The sequence below is a fragment of the Scardinius erythrophthalmus genome (assembly GCF_964197995.2).
Source record: "Scardinius erythrophthalmus genome assembly, chromosome: 16".
NCBI classification, from domain to species: Eukaryota; Metazoa; Chordata; class Actinopteri; order Cypriniformes; family Leuciscidae; genus Scardinius; species Scardinius erythrophthalmus.
This window is the reverse complement of record NC_138236.1, coordinates 28,601,498-28,619,718: the sequence shown is the minus strand read 5'-3', so window position 1 is coordinate 28,619,718 and position 18,221 is coordinate 28,601,498. Positions and strand designations below refer to the sequence as shown.

The following is an 18,221-nucleotide window of genomic DNA, read 5'->3' as shown; positions in this document are numbered from 1 at the left end:
CTCTGTGTATTGATCCTGTACCCTTTTGAATGCCTCTGGGCTGTGTAATTAGTCCCATGTGAGGAAACAGCCTGGTAACCAGAGCACTGCGTTCCACCAGCACTCTCATGCACTAGACTTTAGTTCTCCCTAAAGAACGTACATAATTCAGACACTCCCATTACATCAGAGAGCACACACTCGTAAAGCATATTATATGAAAGCGCTAATCTAGAATCAGATTCCGACCCCATACAATACTGATCATGGTGATCATAGCGCATTTTCTGATTATGTGCCGTATTTCCAGGTGAAACAGAACATTTAGGTGGAAATAATGTTTGGTGGAGCTTGATAGGCAATTGATTGGATAGTGAAAAATTAGGCTATGGTTTTATTGGTTAACAGTTATGTTTAATTTTAAGTTAAGGCTATGTTTTTCCCCGGCCACTCAATATTTTACATTTATTGATCTTGTACATGCATTGCAGAGTTAAACATTTGGTTTTCTGTGATGTGTTTTTACTGCAAATTGTACTGATTTGTCAAAAAGATTATGCTATCTAGCAACAATGAAGTGCAATTACAAAAATCACTTCTGAATCTTGGAAGCATCAGTAAGAATATGTCAAAAACTACAAACCACTCAATAATGTTTTATATCCAATGCCAATACCATCAGTTACAATGGCGCTTAAAATAATGCAAAAAGATGAATACTTTGATTGAACAAATGCTTTATTGTTATTAAATTATGATTTTTATAAAAAAAAATTATTGGAAATACAGTACTGTTCAAAGATTAGGGTTGGCACGATTTTTTTTATACGTTTTTTGAATAAGTTAATTACGCTCTATTTTGTTTCAAGTTTGTTTTCATGTATTTTATTTTGTAGTTCTCATAGTCATGTTTCATGTATGTCATGTGATTCCCTGTTCCCCTTGTGTGATCCTGTCATGTGCTTTTCTAATCTCATGTGTCATGTTCTGATTGGTTCTCTTGTTTCAAGTGTCTTATTTTCATTGATTCCCATTGGTTGTCATAATTATGTGTTCCCCTGAATCATGTGTTTAAGTCTCATGTATGCCTTGTAGTTGAGTATTTGAGATTGAAGTATGTAATTGTGACGAACAGGACGAGGTCGAGGGCCGTGAGAGAGCGGCGCGAGGCCGGTGGCGTGATTGCTGATGAGCGACACCTGTGAGACGCACCGGTCTCGATCTTCACAATCGTCGCTCCTCCTTTTATGCTTCCGCTCCTCCGTGAGAGATACGAGACTGGTGCGTCTCACAGGTGTCGCTCATCAGCAATCACGCCACCGGCCTCGCGCCGCTCTCTCACGGCCCTCGACCTTGTCCTGTTCGCCACAGTAATGCTGTAAAGTAATGTGTTCGTTCCATTTTCAGTTGTTCAATTGTTCAATGGTTCCGTGTTCAAGGTCATTGTTTCAAGTCGATTTGTAGCTCACTCAAACACTCACTCATGTTTGTTTGGTTTCATGTTGTGGATTTCATTTAAGGTTTATGTTTCATGTTTTGGATCATAACTTATGTAAATAATCTGCACTTGGGCTCTCTTCACTATCATCTTAGTCTGCTTCCATGTCACCATTGTGGCATTGGTACAGAATATCGTATTAAAGGGCCCAGAAGCATATTTCTTAAGCAAATAGGGTCAATTCTGATTTCATGTTATCTATATCTAAAGTATCTTTACTTGGTGGTACCACAAGCTCATGGTGCTACCACAAGCTGATTGTTCAAATCTTAAGCTCAGGGTATTTTTTTTTTTTTATATCTATTAAGATATTTTATGTCAGTTTCGCATACGAAACTTTTGTTTGCAATTTATGTTTGTATATTGTATTTTCAGTTGGTAGAGCATTTAGCAAAACATTTAGTCTGAAATGGGTAGTCCTGAATTCTGACCATATTTCTTCCTCTTGGCTTAAATTGTCATCCACACACATTCCAGAGCTGTGGTTGAAGCTGTAGACATGTGTGTGTCTGTGGCCAGACAAGAGCTACTCCTCCCTGCAGAAGCAGCTTTGAGTGGACTGCTGTTTACACTGAGTCCGTACACATCGGTCACAACCATTCATCATTTGTTTTGAATGACAATATTAAAAGAAAAGTAACATTTTATGATTTGTAGCAATTTCACCTCCCCCCCCCCCCCCATTTCAGCCTTCAGAGACAAAATGCACTATGTTTTGATTTGTTTTAGCTGTGCCAATACCACACACCCCCATGTGTGATTAGCGTAAATGTGTAATCTTAAAAAGCAACCCATTCAGGAAGTGATGCGAGGTAGACAGCACTCAGTGATTCTTGTGGTCTCTTGCAGAATGTGTATGTGAACATCAGTCGGATCATGTCTGTGGGGAACAGGCTGCTGGAGTCGGGTCACTATGCGACCCAGCAGATTCAGCAGATCTCAGGTCAGCTGGAGCAGGAATGGAAAGCGTTCGCCGCCGCGCTGGACGAAAGGAGTGCACTGCTGGAGATGTCTGCTAACTTCCACCAGAAAACTGACCAGGTGAGGCCTAAACATGCCAACACATACCTATAGCTGGTGTGTGGTGAGCGCACAATACTGTGGCTGCCGTCACATCATCCAGGTGGATGCTGCACACTGGTGGTGGTTGAGGAGAGATTCGCCTGACATGATTGTAAAGTACTTTGGGTTTACAGAAGTACATAGGAAATGCGCTATATAAATACTTCCTTCCTTCCTTCCTTCCTTCCTTCCTTCCTTCCTTTCTTCACTCACTCGCTCGCTTGCTCACTCACTCCTACAGATACATTGAGCATACAAACAAACTAATGCATAATGATCACCGTTGCACACAGATAAATTGTGGGTTTTTTTTTTTACATTTACATTTACATTTTATGTGTGTATATATATTGTATATATATATATATATATATATATATATATATATATATATATATATATATGTGTGTGTGTGTGTGTATGTATGTATGTATTTATATATATATATATATATAGAGAGAGAGAGAGAGACATCCCTCTCCTTTTATTCAGACAAACAAGTTGGAGGAGATTTGTGGATGCAACTTGGATGTTCATCTCGTGTTTTATGATTAAATCATTGGTGATTGTTTGGAGAATTGTCACTTGAATACCAAATATATGTCTGTGTGCTATATAAAGGATACATGAAATCCATTCCTTTCATCTTTCTGTCCTTTATCTTCTCTTTGAGCGTTTATTATCTGCTGTCAGCATCAATTTTAGACTGACATGCCATTCATTCAGCTTTAAATGTGCTCCCAATGAGACATGACAAAAATAGACTGGATATGTGTACAGACAAATTGTAATGATTTTTTTGTTTTCTTTTACCTAATTAGGACTATCAGTATAGTGATCATTCTTGTCTGTGGTAAGATATCACAGATGTACTGTATATTTGGCTAGTTTCATATAACCAATAACTCAATATTCTTATCTGTTTTCTAGTATATGAGCAACATGGATTCATGGTGTAAGGCCTGTGGAGAAGGAGATCTTCCTTCTGAGTTGCAGGACCTGGAAGACACCATCCACCACCACCAGGGTCTCTATGAACACATCACCACTGCCTATTCTGAGGTATGAATCTCTGATCTCCATTGAAATGTAATAAATAAATTCCGTTGCAGATCTAGGCAGGTGGAGCTGGGGGAGGTGGAGGGTCTAAGATGAACTCTGATAGTGTGCTACAGAAACAGCTTACCGCGAACACTGAACCAGACTGTTTAAATGTTGAGCAAGCAATCTCATTGGCTGCAGAATCATTCCGTAATTATGTGATTGCTAACAGATTGCATGAGAAGGACCAGGATCAGCCTTTGCCATCTATTGTTTCATGACTAGATATTCAATTGAAGGTAGGATTTTCTTCTGTCTGTAAGATGTTTAGGTGTTGATGTGTATTACCTGTACATCCTCAGGTAAGTCAGGATGGCAAAGCCCTACTAGATAAGCTCCAGCGCCCTTTGACCCCAGGCAGTGCAGATTCGCTGACGGCCTCGGCTAACTACTCTAAGGCGGTGCACCATGTCCTGGATATCATTCATGAGGTTCTGCACCACCAGAGGCAGTTGGAGAACATCTGGCAACACCGCAAACTCCGTCTTCACCAACGGCTACAGCTCTGCGTCTTCCAGCAGGATGTCCAGCAGGTCAGACACTTATTCTTAACTAACTATAATTTATACACATACTACTGCAAATACTGTCGGTACAGATTCAGTTGGATTTATTTAATCATTCTTATTTGGGAAGTGAGAGATGTGCAGATTGTATGAGGTGTCAGAGCGTTTCACTAGACATCTGTGTGGATTTTTTTTTTTTTTTTTTTTTACTCTCACCCACTTCCCACAAGTTTCATCCCCCACATGCCTGTTCCCGCTGAATTTTACTTCTTACTTGCAGTGATTTTGTTCTGCCTTCTCTTGCTCAATTTAGGTCAGATTCCAACAGTCGCACATCATTTTACCCATTGAACCAAAAAAGACTAAAAGGCTATGCATTGCATTGCATTTATCAAAAGTGACAGTAAAGACATTTACATTTATAATGTAACAAAATATTTTGATCTAAATAGTGTTTATCTAAATGTATCTAAATGTTTCTTGAGCACCATATTAGCATAGTAGAATAATGTCTGAAGGACACTGAAGACTAATGACTGCTGAAAACTCAGCTTTGCCATCACAGGAATTATTATTATTATTATTATTATTTTAAATATATTAAAGTAGAAAAGTTATTATTATTGAATTGTAATACTATTGTACAATATATATTTTTTTACTATATTTATAATCAAGTAAATGCAGCCTTTAGGAGCATGAGAGATTTAAAAATAAAATAAAAATGAAAATAAATAATTCTTACAGACATTTTTTTTTGTTTATGCAAAAGTTAATGATAAGCCAGTTTAACATTTAATTTATGCTTAGTCATATAAATAAATGGTAACCCTTAACAATGTCTCATTTGTTAACATTAGTTAATGTATTAACTACCACAAACTAACAATGAGCAATACATTTGTTACAGTATTTATTAAACTTTGTTAATGTTAGTTAATAAAACATGTAATTCATTGTTTTTTCATGTTAGTTCACAGTGCATGAACTAATATGAACAAATACAGCTTTTTATTTAAATAATGTATTAGTAAATGTTGAAATTAACATTAACTAAGATTAATAAATGCTGTAGAAGCATTATTCATTGTTAGTTCATGTTAACTAAAGTAGTTAACTAATGTTAACTAATGAAACCTTTTTGTAAAGTGTTACCAAATGAATGAAATGTTACAGTGTGGGTGATTGTAAAACAACAACAAAAAACATCCTTAATATAATGTAATGTCATAAAACACAAACTGATTATTGAGTTTGTGTATGAATATAATATATATGGCAATGTGGCATTAAAATGAATCCTGCTCATGAGGTGCATCTGGTTGAATCTCTTCTTCTCTTTTTCTGATTATCTTTATTGAAAAATGGCAGCATATGAATGCCTGTGAGGCATCGTTATGTTGAATATAAAGTGAGTTCATGTCTGTTTGAAATAGGATTTCACTGCTCAGTTGAGAATAGAATATAAATTTGAAAGGGAGATTTTAGGCACCACTGCATTAAATTGTTAAAGGGATAGTTCAACAAAAATGAAAACTGCCATTACGTATTCACCTTCATGTCGTTGCGAACCTCTATGCTGTTATTTTTACTGTGAAATAAATAAAAAGAGTGTTTTTTTTTTTAAGAACCTCCTCATACAAAAAGGATAAAAAGCACCATAAAAGTAGTCCATATACTGTAGCATGTGCACTTTATTCCAATTGTATAGACTACTTTTATGGTTCTTTTATTGTGCTTTTTGGTGCCGGACACCGCCTCTGGTTAATGTGAACTGGGGTTTTATGGTAAGGATCTATACAAAGATTTTTAATTTATGTTTCAGAGAAAAATAACAGCATATGGGATTATGGGTTTGGAACAACATGAGGATTTATAAGTATTTTTTTGGATGAAATATTTCCATTTTTCTTTTTCAAGTAAGACATTTTACATGGATAGATAATTCAGAAAGATTCTGTCATATATTTTACAACAACATCCAATTGTGTCTCTATCTCTTTCACTTTGCAACAGCAACACAGCCTCCCTTGTTTCGGCAGCGACTTTCAGCATGTTTCCTATAACAACGTCTGATGTTTACATTTTTACGTGGCATGAGAAATCTGATCTGATTTCAATCGGATATGCACAAAAATCGGATTTGGACTGACAGTCTGAACGTAGCCTTTGTCTTTTTTTCTCTGACGCATTCAGTATCAGTTGTCATGGTAACCGTGTTCAGCAGGCACATTATGTTGAGGGTTTGCCCCATAAAATGATGCAGGCATAGGGGACCTCTAAACCTTCCAGACATCTGAAAAAAAAAAAAAAAAGCCACGTGAGCAGGAGACTCAACATCTGCACGACAAATGATTTCTTCTAATCACACGTGCGCACACATGTGCTGACAGATGCCACCACACACACACACACACACACACACAGCTCCGAATGTGGCACATTGAGCCAGATCAAAGGTGGCATAATGAAATATGCATGAGCAGAGGACTGTGTTTCGCAGTGTGCTGTAGCGTCTTTTGTAAGCTTTCATACTCAGCCTGCTCCACCTTGCAGATTTCAAATGTTTGATAAAACATTTAATACTAACCTAAACGCATTTCTAATATGTTTTATTAGTAAAATAGCCTATTGCATATGCATTCAGATGCTCATGCAAATCTGTGATACAGAAAATACCCAATACCCAATTAGTCAAATTTCTATAAAAGACACCATTATTGAACTCGGACAACAGCATCAGGGTCTTGCTTGCCTAATCTGCAGGATGACCTCACTGCGTGTATAGTGCTGATGTTTATAGAGGTGTTGAGCTGTCGCAGTGACTCCTGCTGCCCCCTGCTGGTTCTACACTACAAATGCAGTTGAACTCTTTTACAATTTTATGAATTTGATAGATGCGTTTAGCCAAAGCAACAAACAACGCATTTAAAATATCATTTATATTTTATCTATTCATTTTTTTTGTTTTATCATATCATATTGTATTCCCATGAAGGGAGTCAAACCCATGTTGGTACTACTAGCATCATGCTATACAAGTCATAGGAACCCTTACAAAACCCCTACAGTAAAACAGTGGCAAATTAGTCTTAGCATCCACTGTCATCATAAAAGAAATTAAACTAAATGACTGATTCCTGAGAAATGTTTCACTCTCCTCTTAATGTTTTATTCTGCTAGAAATTGCCCTATATTTTGCAATGGCATTTAAACATATCCTGTAATCATGAATGGCTAAAAAAATGTAATGGGAAATTAATTTGCAGGGTTCCCACAGTCACGGAAAACCTGGAAAAGTTCAGGGAATGCTAAAACTGCAATGGTTTTGTTTTGTTTTAAAGGGATACTCCACCGTTTTTTCATATTAAACTATGTTATTCCCTTAACTAAGACGAGTTGATACAACCTCTCTCATCTCAGTGCGTGCACTTAATCGCTCTAGCGTGCGGTGACACTTTGAAAGCACTTAACTTACCCCAGTATATTCAATGGTATCTAACAGCAATGAATTTAGAAGTGACCAAACACATCAACGTTTTTCCTATATTTCTCCAGTACTTCAAGTCACGCCTGATCCTCTTTCCACCGTTGACAGAAGTGAGAGGAAGAGGATCAGGCGTGACTTTTTACTGCGCCGAGTCGAAGTACTTCCAAAAGTGCAATTACGCCATACATTATAGTTATCCTTTTTAACCCGCTTAGAAAAGCGCCACTTTTTATTTTGTGTCACCATACTTGGTCGTATAACTACTCGTGTAACTGTTTTTAAATAGGGAAAACGTTGATGTGTTTGGTCACTTCTAAATTAATTGCTGTTAGATACCATTGAATATACTGGGGTAAGCTAAGTGCTTTCAAAGTGTCACCGCGCGCTAGAGCGATTAAGTGCACGCACTGAGATGAGAGAGGTATGTATCAACTCGTCTTAGTTAAGGGAATAACATAGTTTAATATGAAAAAACGGTGGAGTATCCCTTTAACAGTTACATGAAACCTGGAAATATAGGGAATTTTAAAAGGCCTTGAGGAGTTATGGAAATGTATAAAACCTTTAAAAGTCATGGACATTTCTGTAGAGATTATTTTCATCATACAGTAATTGCTCTTTGTGTGATCTTTACGCAATGACTTTTAAAAATCCTGATTCTATAATCATGAATGACCTCAAAAGGTGGTCAAAATGGTCAAAAGGTGTGGAAGCCTTGGATGGAGATGCCATGTTATTTATTTATCTAAATTAAAATTTAAATAGTGAGTCAATACATCATCAATCCTTCTTTCAAAAATTTTTTTTGTCTTACCCCGATTCACTATGGTAAGCTTATTCAGAGATGGCGAGAACAGGCATTTGAAATGTTGTAAAAGAGATATGGTGTTTTTATTGCTCAACAAGTGAGTAAAGTATTTTATTGAACAGATAAATTGGCATATGTAACTCTCTAACAGAGTTCCTTGTAAAGTATTATCTGTTGTGAAGGCTCATATTCATTCGCACAGTCACGCAGAGCCAAAGCACAACCAAAACAATGTTCTTCCACAAAATGCATGCAATTTAGTTTTTTAACCACAAGAGTTACATTAACAAGTGTTGTTTTGCGTATTTTCACATTGGTTTTGACAAAATCCTCAGCTGAAATATGTGTATAATATCATGACTCATTTCGGATGACTTTTTATGTGGCAGATGGTGGTCCTTCTGACCCTCTCATTAACATATGGTTATATTCTTCTTCTCGCAGGTTCTAGACTGGATTGAAAACCATGGCGAGGCGTTCTTGAGTAAGCACACAGGAGTGGGGAAGTCTCTGCACAGGGCTCGAGCATTACAGAAACGTCACGAGGACTTTGAAGAAGTGGCTCAGGTAAGGAGGAACAGATGTAAGAGCATCGCTTTGGCTGCTGTCCATCTGGCTATCTACTGTTCTCCTCCCAGATTCAAAACTTTTTAGGCCACCTCAGAAATTAGTCAAATGCATATTAACATCCAAACTGCTGCATGTTTCTCAGAACACCTACACAAATGCAGATAAACTCCTGGAGGCGGCAGAGCAGCTGGCTCAGACAGGCGAGTGTGACCCTGAGGAGATCTACCAGGCCGCACATCAGCTGGAGGACCGGATCCAGGATTTCGTAAGACGCGTTGAACAGCGTAAAGTCCTGCTCGACATGTCTGTGGCTTTCCACACTCACAGCAAAGAGGTAAGTCTTGGAAGAGAGTAGAAATTGGTGTTGGTGGGTGTTGATACGTGTGGGTTGTGCCTGTATTCTACTAGACAGAAATAAATATGTTACAGAATATGATTTAACATTCACAGTCTTGGACAGTTTCTTGGACTTTTTTTTAGAAAGTTTTAATAATTTGGAGCCATGGTATAGTGGTTATCACACATGCTCTGGACACATTGAGACACAGTATTCATGTGTTTGAACTTGGCCCACAATATTATTTTATTAATTAATCATTTAAAGGATTAGTTCACTTCAGATTCAAATTTCCTGATAATTTACTCACCCCCACATCATCCAAGATATCCATGTCTTTCTTTCTTCAGTCGAAAAGAAATTAAGGTTCCCTTACGAGAACGTTCTCTCGTACTGCGTTGCAAACGCTATGGGAAAACTCCTTTTCTCGAGAATATTGAAGCCTTTATTTTAAAACGCATTTGCTACAGCACAGGCTAGAGCATCAGACCCACGTGAGTGAGCTGATAGGCTGTGCTGTGGGCAACTGCACGAACCAATGGCGGATAGACAGAAGCGCGCGAGCCAATCAGGGCGCTTGGCGCTCTGTCACTGTCAAGCGCGCGAAACTACACGTGACCATAACATATAAATACAGATAGAATCCGCCATTTGACAGATTTAATCTCCTTCAGCTCGACTCACCTCGTCGCTGATTTTCTCCGGTCGTAAGAAGCCCTCGTCGTGGAAAAGCCGTCCAGCGGAACAGCTTCGCATCCCGGCATCTCGCCAGCTGAGCGTTTCCCTGTGGCATCCGACGAAAAATTATATCCTTTTCATTGCATATTTATCTAAAAGAGCAAACCGCGAAGAGCTCACAAAATGCTGGCGCGCGCCCTTTTCAGCGCGAACGCGCTCATCCGCCTCTTCTACGCTCTCCACTGTTGACGGCGCTGAAGAGAAAGGATATGTGTCTCTCCCCCCACTGGAGGAAGCGGTCGCTGCACACTTATGCCCCCCCACTGCAGGTAGTTGGAGGTCTAAGACGGTGCACCCTTCTAAGCCGTGCAGAACTACTTCGGCCATTGCCAGCCGCGCATACGCTGCCGCCGGTCAAGCCGCCTCTGCACTTCACGCCATGGCGACGCTTCAAGCCTTCCAGGCCAAACTTCTCCGTTCCATGGATGAGTCAGGCCCGGACCCAGACACATTTAAAGACCTCAGGAGTGCCACGGATCTGGCACTGAGGGCCACGAAGACCACCGCTCAAGCCCTGGGCCGCAATATGGCCAGCCTAGTGGTAATGGAGCGCCACCTCTGGCTAAACTTAACCGAGATCAGGGACGCGGATAAATCTGCCTTCCTCGACTCGCCCGTCACAGCCTCAGGTCTCTTCGGCCCATCTGTCAGCGGCTTCGCCGATCGCTTCACTGAAGCTCAGAAGGCTTCCAGCGCCATGAGACACTTTCTACCAAAGCGCTCCAGCTCAGTCCAACGGCGCCCCAAGAGCACGCCACGACCTGAGAAAGTGGTGTCCCAGGTCCTCCAGCCCCGCCCAGCGGCTGAGACCAGTAAGCACATGAAGCCAGCGAAACGGTTCCCGTTCCCTAAGCGCCAGGGCCCGCGGCCGAAGCTGACGCTCGATCACGAGCCCAAGAAGCCGTCCTAACCGGCACAAAGAGGGGTCACTGTCCCGCTGCGGCCGGACCAGCCCCAAAAATCGCTCGACTACTGCTCACGGCTCCCTCTTCAGTTCAGGCGGCTGCAGCAGTTCTAAATGCAGTTCATGGGCCCGTCACATGTCACGCACCCCTGCAAACAAACGCTGTTTTAACAGCGACCCACACAAAGCACAAATCGAGCATAATTTCTCACATGCATACATGTCAGTCCGAGCCCCCCACTCTGGGTGTTCCAGATATGATAATGCCTCTAGCTCTGCGGGCTCTAGCTTGGCAAGCTATCCCCAGAGTTTCAGTATGGGTGATGAACATCATAAAGCATGGTTACTCGCTTCAGTTCGCCCGCAGACCACCGCGTTTTCGCACGGTTATACAAACCACGGTAAGGGGCACATTGAGTCATGTCCTCCGCACCGAAGTGTTAAGTCTGCTGGCGAAAGGGGCCATCGAGAAGATCCCCCCTTCTCTGAGCGAGTCAGGTTTTTACAGCCGATACTTTCTTGTTCCAAAGAAAGACGGCGGCCTGAGACCCATTTTAGATCTCAGACATCTGAAAAAGGCTCTCATGTCACGGCCGTTCAGAATGCTCACGACCAGACATATCCTGGCGCAGATTCGCCCAGGCGACTGGTTTTTCTCAGTAGATCTGAAAGACGCTTACTTTCACATTCAAGTGAACCCCCACCACAGGCCATTCTTGAGATTCGCCTTCGAGGGGCAGACATACCAGTACACAGTTCTTCCATTTGGACTGGCACTAGCGCCTCGTACATTCACGAAGTGCATGGATGCAGCTCTCTCCCCCCTGAGACAGCGGGGAATGCGCATCCTAAACTACCTCGACGACTGGCTCATACTGACCCAGTCAGAGGCGGAGTCACATACTCACAAAGCCTGGCTCCTCAGCCATCTAGAATGTCTAGGGCTCAGGGTCAATGTTGCAAAGAGTGTTCTGTTGCCCAGCCAACGTATCACGTTCCTGGGAACAGTTCTCGACTCCGTACTTATGAGAGCATGGCCCACACCGGCCCGTGCTCTAACGATTCAGCAGCTCACGGCATCGTTCATAGAGGGCTCTCTTGTACCCCTCAGAACGTTTCAGAGGATCCTTGGCCTGATGGCCTCTGCATCATCAGTACTCCAACTAGGCCTACTGCGTATGCGTCCTCTTCAGCTGTGGCTGGCTCCTCTGGTGCCACCCCACGCCTGGCATTCAGGCCACTTGATTATCAAGGTGGACCAGCGCTGTGTTCAAGCCCTGGCCCCTTGGAAAAACGCCAGCTGGTACCAGCAGGGCGTAAGCATGGGGGTAGTTTCAGAGAGGAGGATGATTTCAACAGACGCCTCCAACTCCGGTTGGGGAGCTCTGTACGAGGGCAGGCCTGCCTCCGGCCTCTGGTCGAGCTCGGAGAAACGCCTACACATAAACTGCCTCGAAATGAGAGCAGTTTTTCTAGCCCTAAAAACATTCCTCCCATACCTGGCGGGACACCACGTGTTGGTACGGACGGACAACATGTCGGTGGTCTCTTACATAAATCGCCAGGGCGGCCTCAGGTCCCGCAACCTGTTTGCCATAGCCTCACAGCTCTTGCTATGGGCTCACACCAATCTGCGCTCGCTCAGGGCAGCTCACGTGCCAGGCACGTTGAATACAGGAGCAGACATGCTCTCTCGGGGCAGAGTTCCCCCAGAGGAATGGTCTCTCCACCCTCAGACAGTTCTCCTACTCTGGGAGGTCTTCGGGAAGGCAGAAGTAGATCTTTTCGCCTCAAAAGACAACTGTCAATGCCCAATCTTTTTCTCAAAGAGCAGGGATGCGTTGGCCCACGACTGGCCCAACCTTCCTCTCTATGCGTTCCCCCCGGTCTCGATGCTCCCTCAGGTCATCGAACGGATCAGGAACACGAAAAGCGCAGTGCTATTAGTAGCTCCTCTCTGGCGGACCCAGGTTTGGTTCCCAGAGTTGATGCAGCTGTCTGTAGCAGACCCGTGGCCAATCCCAGTGAGGCGCGACCTCCTGACTCAGGCCAACAGGACAATCTGGCATCCCCGTCCCGACTTATGGGCCCTACATGTATGGCCACTCAACGGGTACCCCAGAACCTCCCAAAGGGCGTCCTGAATACTATAAAGGAAGCTAGAGCTCCGTCTACCAGACGCCTCTATCTCAGTAAATGGTCAGTGTTTTCCAGCTGGTGTTTAGCTCGAGACCTCGACCCATACACTTGTGAAGTACCAAGAGTACTGTCTTTTCTACAGGAGATGTTGGACGCGGGTCGCTCCCCCTCCACTCTCAAAGTGTACGTGGCAGCCATTGCTGCTTTTCACGTATTGGAAGCCGGGGCCTCCTTAGGAAAAAGCGACCTTATAGTTCGCTTCCTCAGGGGCGCCAGGAGGCTTAACCCGCCTCGGCCACCGTCTGTTCCGACCTGGGACCTCTCCTTGGTCCTGCGGGCTCTTAAGGGACCTCCCTTTGAACCACTTCAGTCAGCTGATCCTAAGTCTCTCTCTCTGAAAACCGCCCTGCTTCTAGCACTGGCGTCAGTAAAGAGAATAGGGGATTTACAGGCGCTGTCTACCAGCGCTTCCTGTCTGGAGTTTGGTCCTAATGACTCCAAGGTCATTCTTAGGCCAAGACATGGATATGTTCCTAAGGTGCTCTCAACTCCGTTCAGAGCCCAGGTTATTTCTCTGTCAGCTCTCCCCTCCTCCGAGGAGGATAGCGATTCTCTCATGCTTTGCCCAGTCAGAGCTTTGAGAATTTATCTGGAGCGTTCGGCCTCTTTCAGACAGTCTGAACAGCTCTTTGTGTGTTTCGGGGGCCGATCCAAGGGCCTCCCGGTCACTAAAACCACACTGTCCAGATGGATAGTTGACGCCATTGCCCTGGCTTACACCTCACTGGGCCTCTCTTGTCCCATAGGTGTTAGAGCTCATTCCACGAGAGGTGTTGCCTCTTCGTGGGCTTGGTCAAGTGGTATTCCCATTGAAGACATTTGTGCGGCGGCCGGCTGGTCCGCTCCGTCCACATTTGTGAGATTCTATAAGCTGGATGTCCCTGCTCTGCAGACATGCGTTCTTTCTGTCTAGACTCTGGCTCTGTGGATCCAGACTAGTTTTGAACCATGGTCACTTGGGTATTCCCATCTATAGCATATGTGCGGCGGCCGGATATCCGCTCCGTCCACATTGTTGAATTATAGCTTTAATGCCCTTGCTTGTAGCTACAGTTCTTCTGTCTAGACACTGGATCTGTGACCCAGTCTAGTTGATATTGAACACACGGTTTTCACTTTGTGGGCTAAGTGACTGGCTCTGGCCAGATCCGATGAATTATAACTTTAATGTCCCTGCTTTGCAGTTACAGTCTTTTCAGTCTAGACTCTGGCTCTGCTGACCCAGGCTAGTTTGATATTAAACACACGGCTATCACCTTGTGGGTTAAATGACTGGCTCTGGCCAGTCTTTATTACGGATAATTGATGGGCCCGATGTTCGGTCTCTTTTTATCCTGGCTATTCTGTACTTCCCGGAACTCTGGTGAGTCAGAGCGGCCAAAAGATTAATAGCACGGCGTTTTAAATGGAAACGTTCCCATAGCGTTTGCAACGCAGTACGAGAGAACGTTCTCGTAAGGGAACGTACTGGTTACTTTCGTAACCTCGGTTCCCTTAGAGATAAGGGAACGAGTACTGCGTTGCCTTGCCGTGCTATTTTTCTTATGGCAGGTTTGTCGCTTCAGTCGATTATACCTGTCAAATGGCGGATTCTATCTGTATTTATATGTTATGGTCACGTGTAGTTTCGCGCGCTTGACAGTGACAGAGCGCCAAGCGCCCTGATTGGCTCGCGCGCTTCTGTCTATCCGCCATTGGTTCGTGCAGTTGCCCACAGCACAGCCTATCAGCTCACTCACGTGGGTCTGATGCTCTAGCCTGTGCTGTAGCAAATGCGTTTTAAAATAAAGGCTTCAATATTCTCGAGAAAAGGAGTTTTCCCATAGCGTTTGCAACGCAGTACTCGTTCCCTTATCTCTAAGGGAACCGAGGTTACGAAAGTAACCAGTACGTTTTTGAGGAAAACATTCCAGGATTTTTCTCCATACAGTGGTCTTCAACAGTTATCAATGGGTTGAAGGTCCAAATACAGTAGCAGTTTCAATGCAGCTTGAAAGGGCTCTACACGATCCCAGCCGAGGAATAAGAGTCTTATCTAGCGAAATGATCTGTCATTTTCTAAAATAAATAAACATTTCTATACTTTTTAACTACAAATGCTTGTCTTGCACTTGCTGTGATGCACCACACATTACTTAATCACATTGAAAGGTCACGCGTGACATAGGCAGAAGTACCGACCTAGTGTTTACAAAGCGAACGTGCAAAGACTAAGTCAAACGCCCTTTACAAAATAAATAAATAAATAAATAAAAGGTAAAACAACAATGTTGAAGTTGGAGGAGAAAATGAGATGGAGTTTTTCATCCTACCCTACATTCCCCACCTATGTCACGCTTGACCTTTCCAACGTGATTACGGAATGCATGAAGTCGTGGACGTGCAAGATGAGCATTTGTGGTTAAAAAGTGTATATATATTTTTTTTTTATTTTTAATTTTTTTATGACCGATCGTTTGGCTAGATAATACCCTTATTACTTGGCTGGGATTGTGTAGAGCCCTTTGAAGCTTCATTTAAAGGAGAACTCCGGTCAATTTTAACATTGAGCTAATTTTTTTGTACATTTGGAGTGCTGTCAATACAGAGAACAACGACAACAATCGGTGTTGCCTACACCGAGTTATTTTATTTTTAAAATTTGCACCCTGTTGACTTCAATGGGGCAAGTTTTAAACCTGCTTTTAGCCTCTTAACATCCTTGATGTGTCATTACAAGTGCACAGAAAATGTGAGTGATTCCTTCTGAGTGAACACGAGTGAATCTGACTGCAGTAGATGTGAAAGATATGTAGTAGTCGATTGCCGAGTTCACGCGCGTGATCATAGGTAACTAAACCTATGCGCGTGAACTCGGCAATCGACTACTTTGGACTTCAACCGAAAACAGGATGTAAACACAGGTATTTGCGCTGGCTTAAATAACATCATGTTTATACATATCTTTCACATCTACTGCAGTCAGATTAACCCGCGTTCACCCCGAAGGAATCACTCACATTGGCTGTGCACTTGTAATGACACATCAAGGATGTTAAGAGGCTAAAAGCAGGTTTAAAACTTGCCCCATTGAAGTCAACAGGGTGCAAATTTTAAAAATAGAATAACTCGGTGTAGGCAACACCGATTTTTGTCGTTGTTCTCTGTATTGACAGCACTCCAAATGTACAAAAAAATGAGCTCAATGTTAAAATTGACCGGAGTTCTCATTTAAACTGCAATTTGGACCTTCAAACCGTTGGTCCCTGTTGAAGTCAACTTTATGGAGAAAAATCCTGGAATGCTTTCCTCAAAAAAATTAATTTCTTTTCGACTGAAGAAACACATGAACATCTTGGGTGACGTGGGGGTGAGTAAATTATCAGGAAATTTTAATTCTGAAGTGAACTAATCATTTAATTCATTCATTCATTTATCTTATTATTATTTTTTTTTATGTCTTCACTTTCAAAGATGAAAGTATATTTGCAACATAATTGCACAGTATTTGAAAAGTACTTGAAAAATACAGGACAAGTTTTGAAAGAGTTTTTAAAAAACACCTGATTCAATTCATCAGCTCATTACTAGAGGCTGCAAGACTTGAATTTGGCGTGACCAATGAGGGAGACATCCAAAATGTGAAGCACTGGTAGTGGTTATCCTACATGCTCCAGAGACATTGAGTCACGGTGCTCATGTGAGTAATGTAGGTTTGAATATTCATGAATATTATGTAACAGTTATGTACACAATCTTTGAAAATATACTTGAAAAATACAGGACAGGTTTAGAACAATTTATGAAAAGTTGAAGCCATGGCATAGTGGTTGTCACATGTGAATAATATGGGTTTGAACCTGACCCAGAATGTCATTATTATTATAATTAATTCATATGCAATATATATATATATATATATATATATATATATATATATATATATATATATATATATATACTGTATAGTAGTATCCCACTTGCAAATATTAAACATGAGCTTTGTTAAGGTTAGTGTTTTTTTTGGGGGGGGGGATCTCAAATATGTATAATTTATCTACTTATAAATTCAGAACTCTTTTCTCCCAGTCTATCTATATTCCACAAAATGTGAACGATAATGAATAAGACAGTGTGTACATTCATGACATACTTAATACGAACAAACAATGCTCTCTTTAATGCTTCCGTATGGCGTAATGTTAGCCATCTGCTATATGTAGCAGGCTGGGTTATGCTGACATCTTTGTTTCTGAGAGTGTGTTTTATAACGGGATGAGTAATGATAAAGGGTTGAAGGCTGGAGTTTTGGAAAAAGAGAAAGGTGGAGATGGAAAAAGACAATGGGGAGGTGTGGAAGGACTGAGCATGGCCTGCTGTGGCAAGAGATACACTCTTTGACATGCCAACACAGGCAGATGGCTAATCCTGTGAGCTCACACAAGACGAAGGCCTTTCACAGGAAATAACAACACCAGCCGTTCGGTGGCAGGCTAAGTGTGTCTGGCTGTTTGTATTGTCATGTTTATGCTTTTTTTATATTTAATTTTAGAACGGTTGTTATTTGTTTGAAGAGACCCATGGATCTACACAGATCATAACATTGTGAAGTTGCTAATCTGATTGGCTGGTGACGATGTCATTCTTCTGCAGCTGTGGACATGGTTGGAGGAACTTCAGAAGGAGTTGCTGGATGATGTTTATGCTGAGTCAGTCGAGGCGGTGCAGGAGCTGATCAAACGTTTTGGTCAGCAACAGCAAACCACCCTGCAGGTCACCGTCAATGTTATTAAAGAAGGAGAGGATCTCATCCAGCAGCTCAGGTACTGACCAATGAGAAAACATTAGTTAAGTGGAAAAACTTGTTGTCATGAGAATTCTGACTAACACAAACACATATGCACATCATGTAATGGCCTTGGCATCCCATTGACGTCTGTTGTATTAATTATAATTACTAAACTCTAACCCCACAGATGCTTTTTCCATTATTGTGAATTTTTGTTAGATTATTTGGTCACTTTATAAAACTAGTGAAACCAATGCAGGT

General features: G+C 42.1%; 1 protein-coding gene across 1 annotated transcript in view; it reads left to right on the top strand.

Moving 5' to 3' along the window:
* Positions 1-18,221, top strand: part of triob (trio Rho guanine nucleotide exchange factor b) — a gene marked incomplete at its 5' end in the record, with an annotated part of 170,021 nt that overhangs the window by 79,270 nt on the left and 72,530 nt on the right. The window contains 6 exon segments of the mRNA XM_081388786.1: positions 2,327-2,518; positions 3,470-3,601; positions 3,943-4,173; positions 8,889-9,011; positions 9,157-9,348; positions 17,825-17,994. Coding sequence (XP_081244912.1) covers positions 2,327-2,518; positions 3,470-3,601; positions 3,943-4,173; positions 8,889-9,011; positions 9,157-9,348; positions 17,825-17,994 — 1,040 coding nt within the window.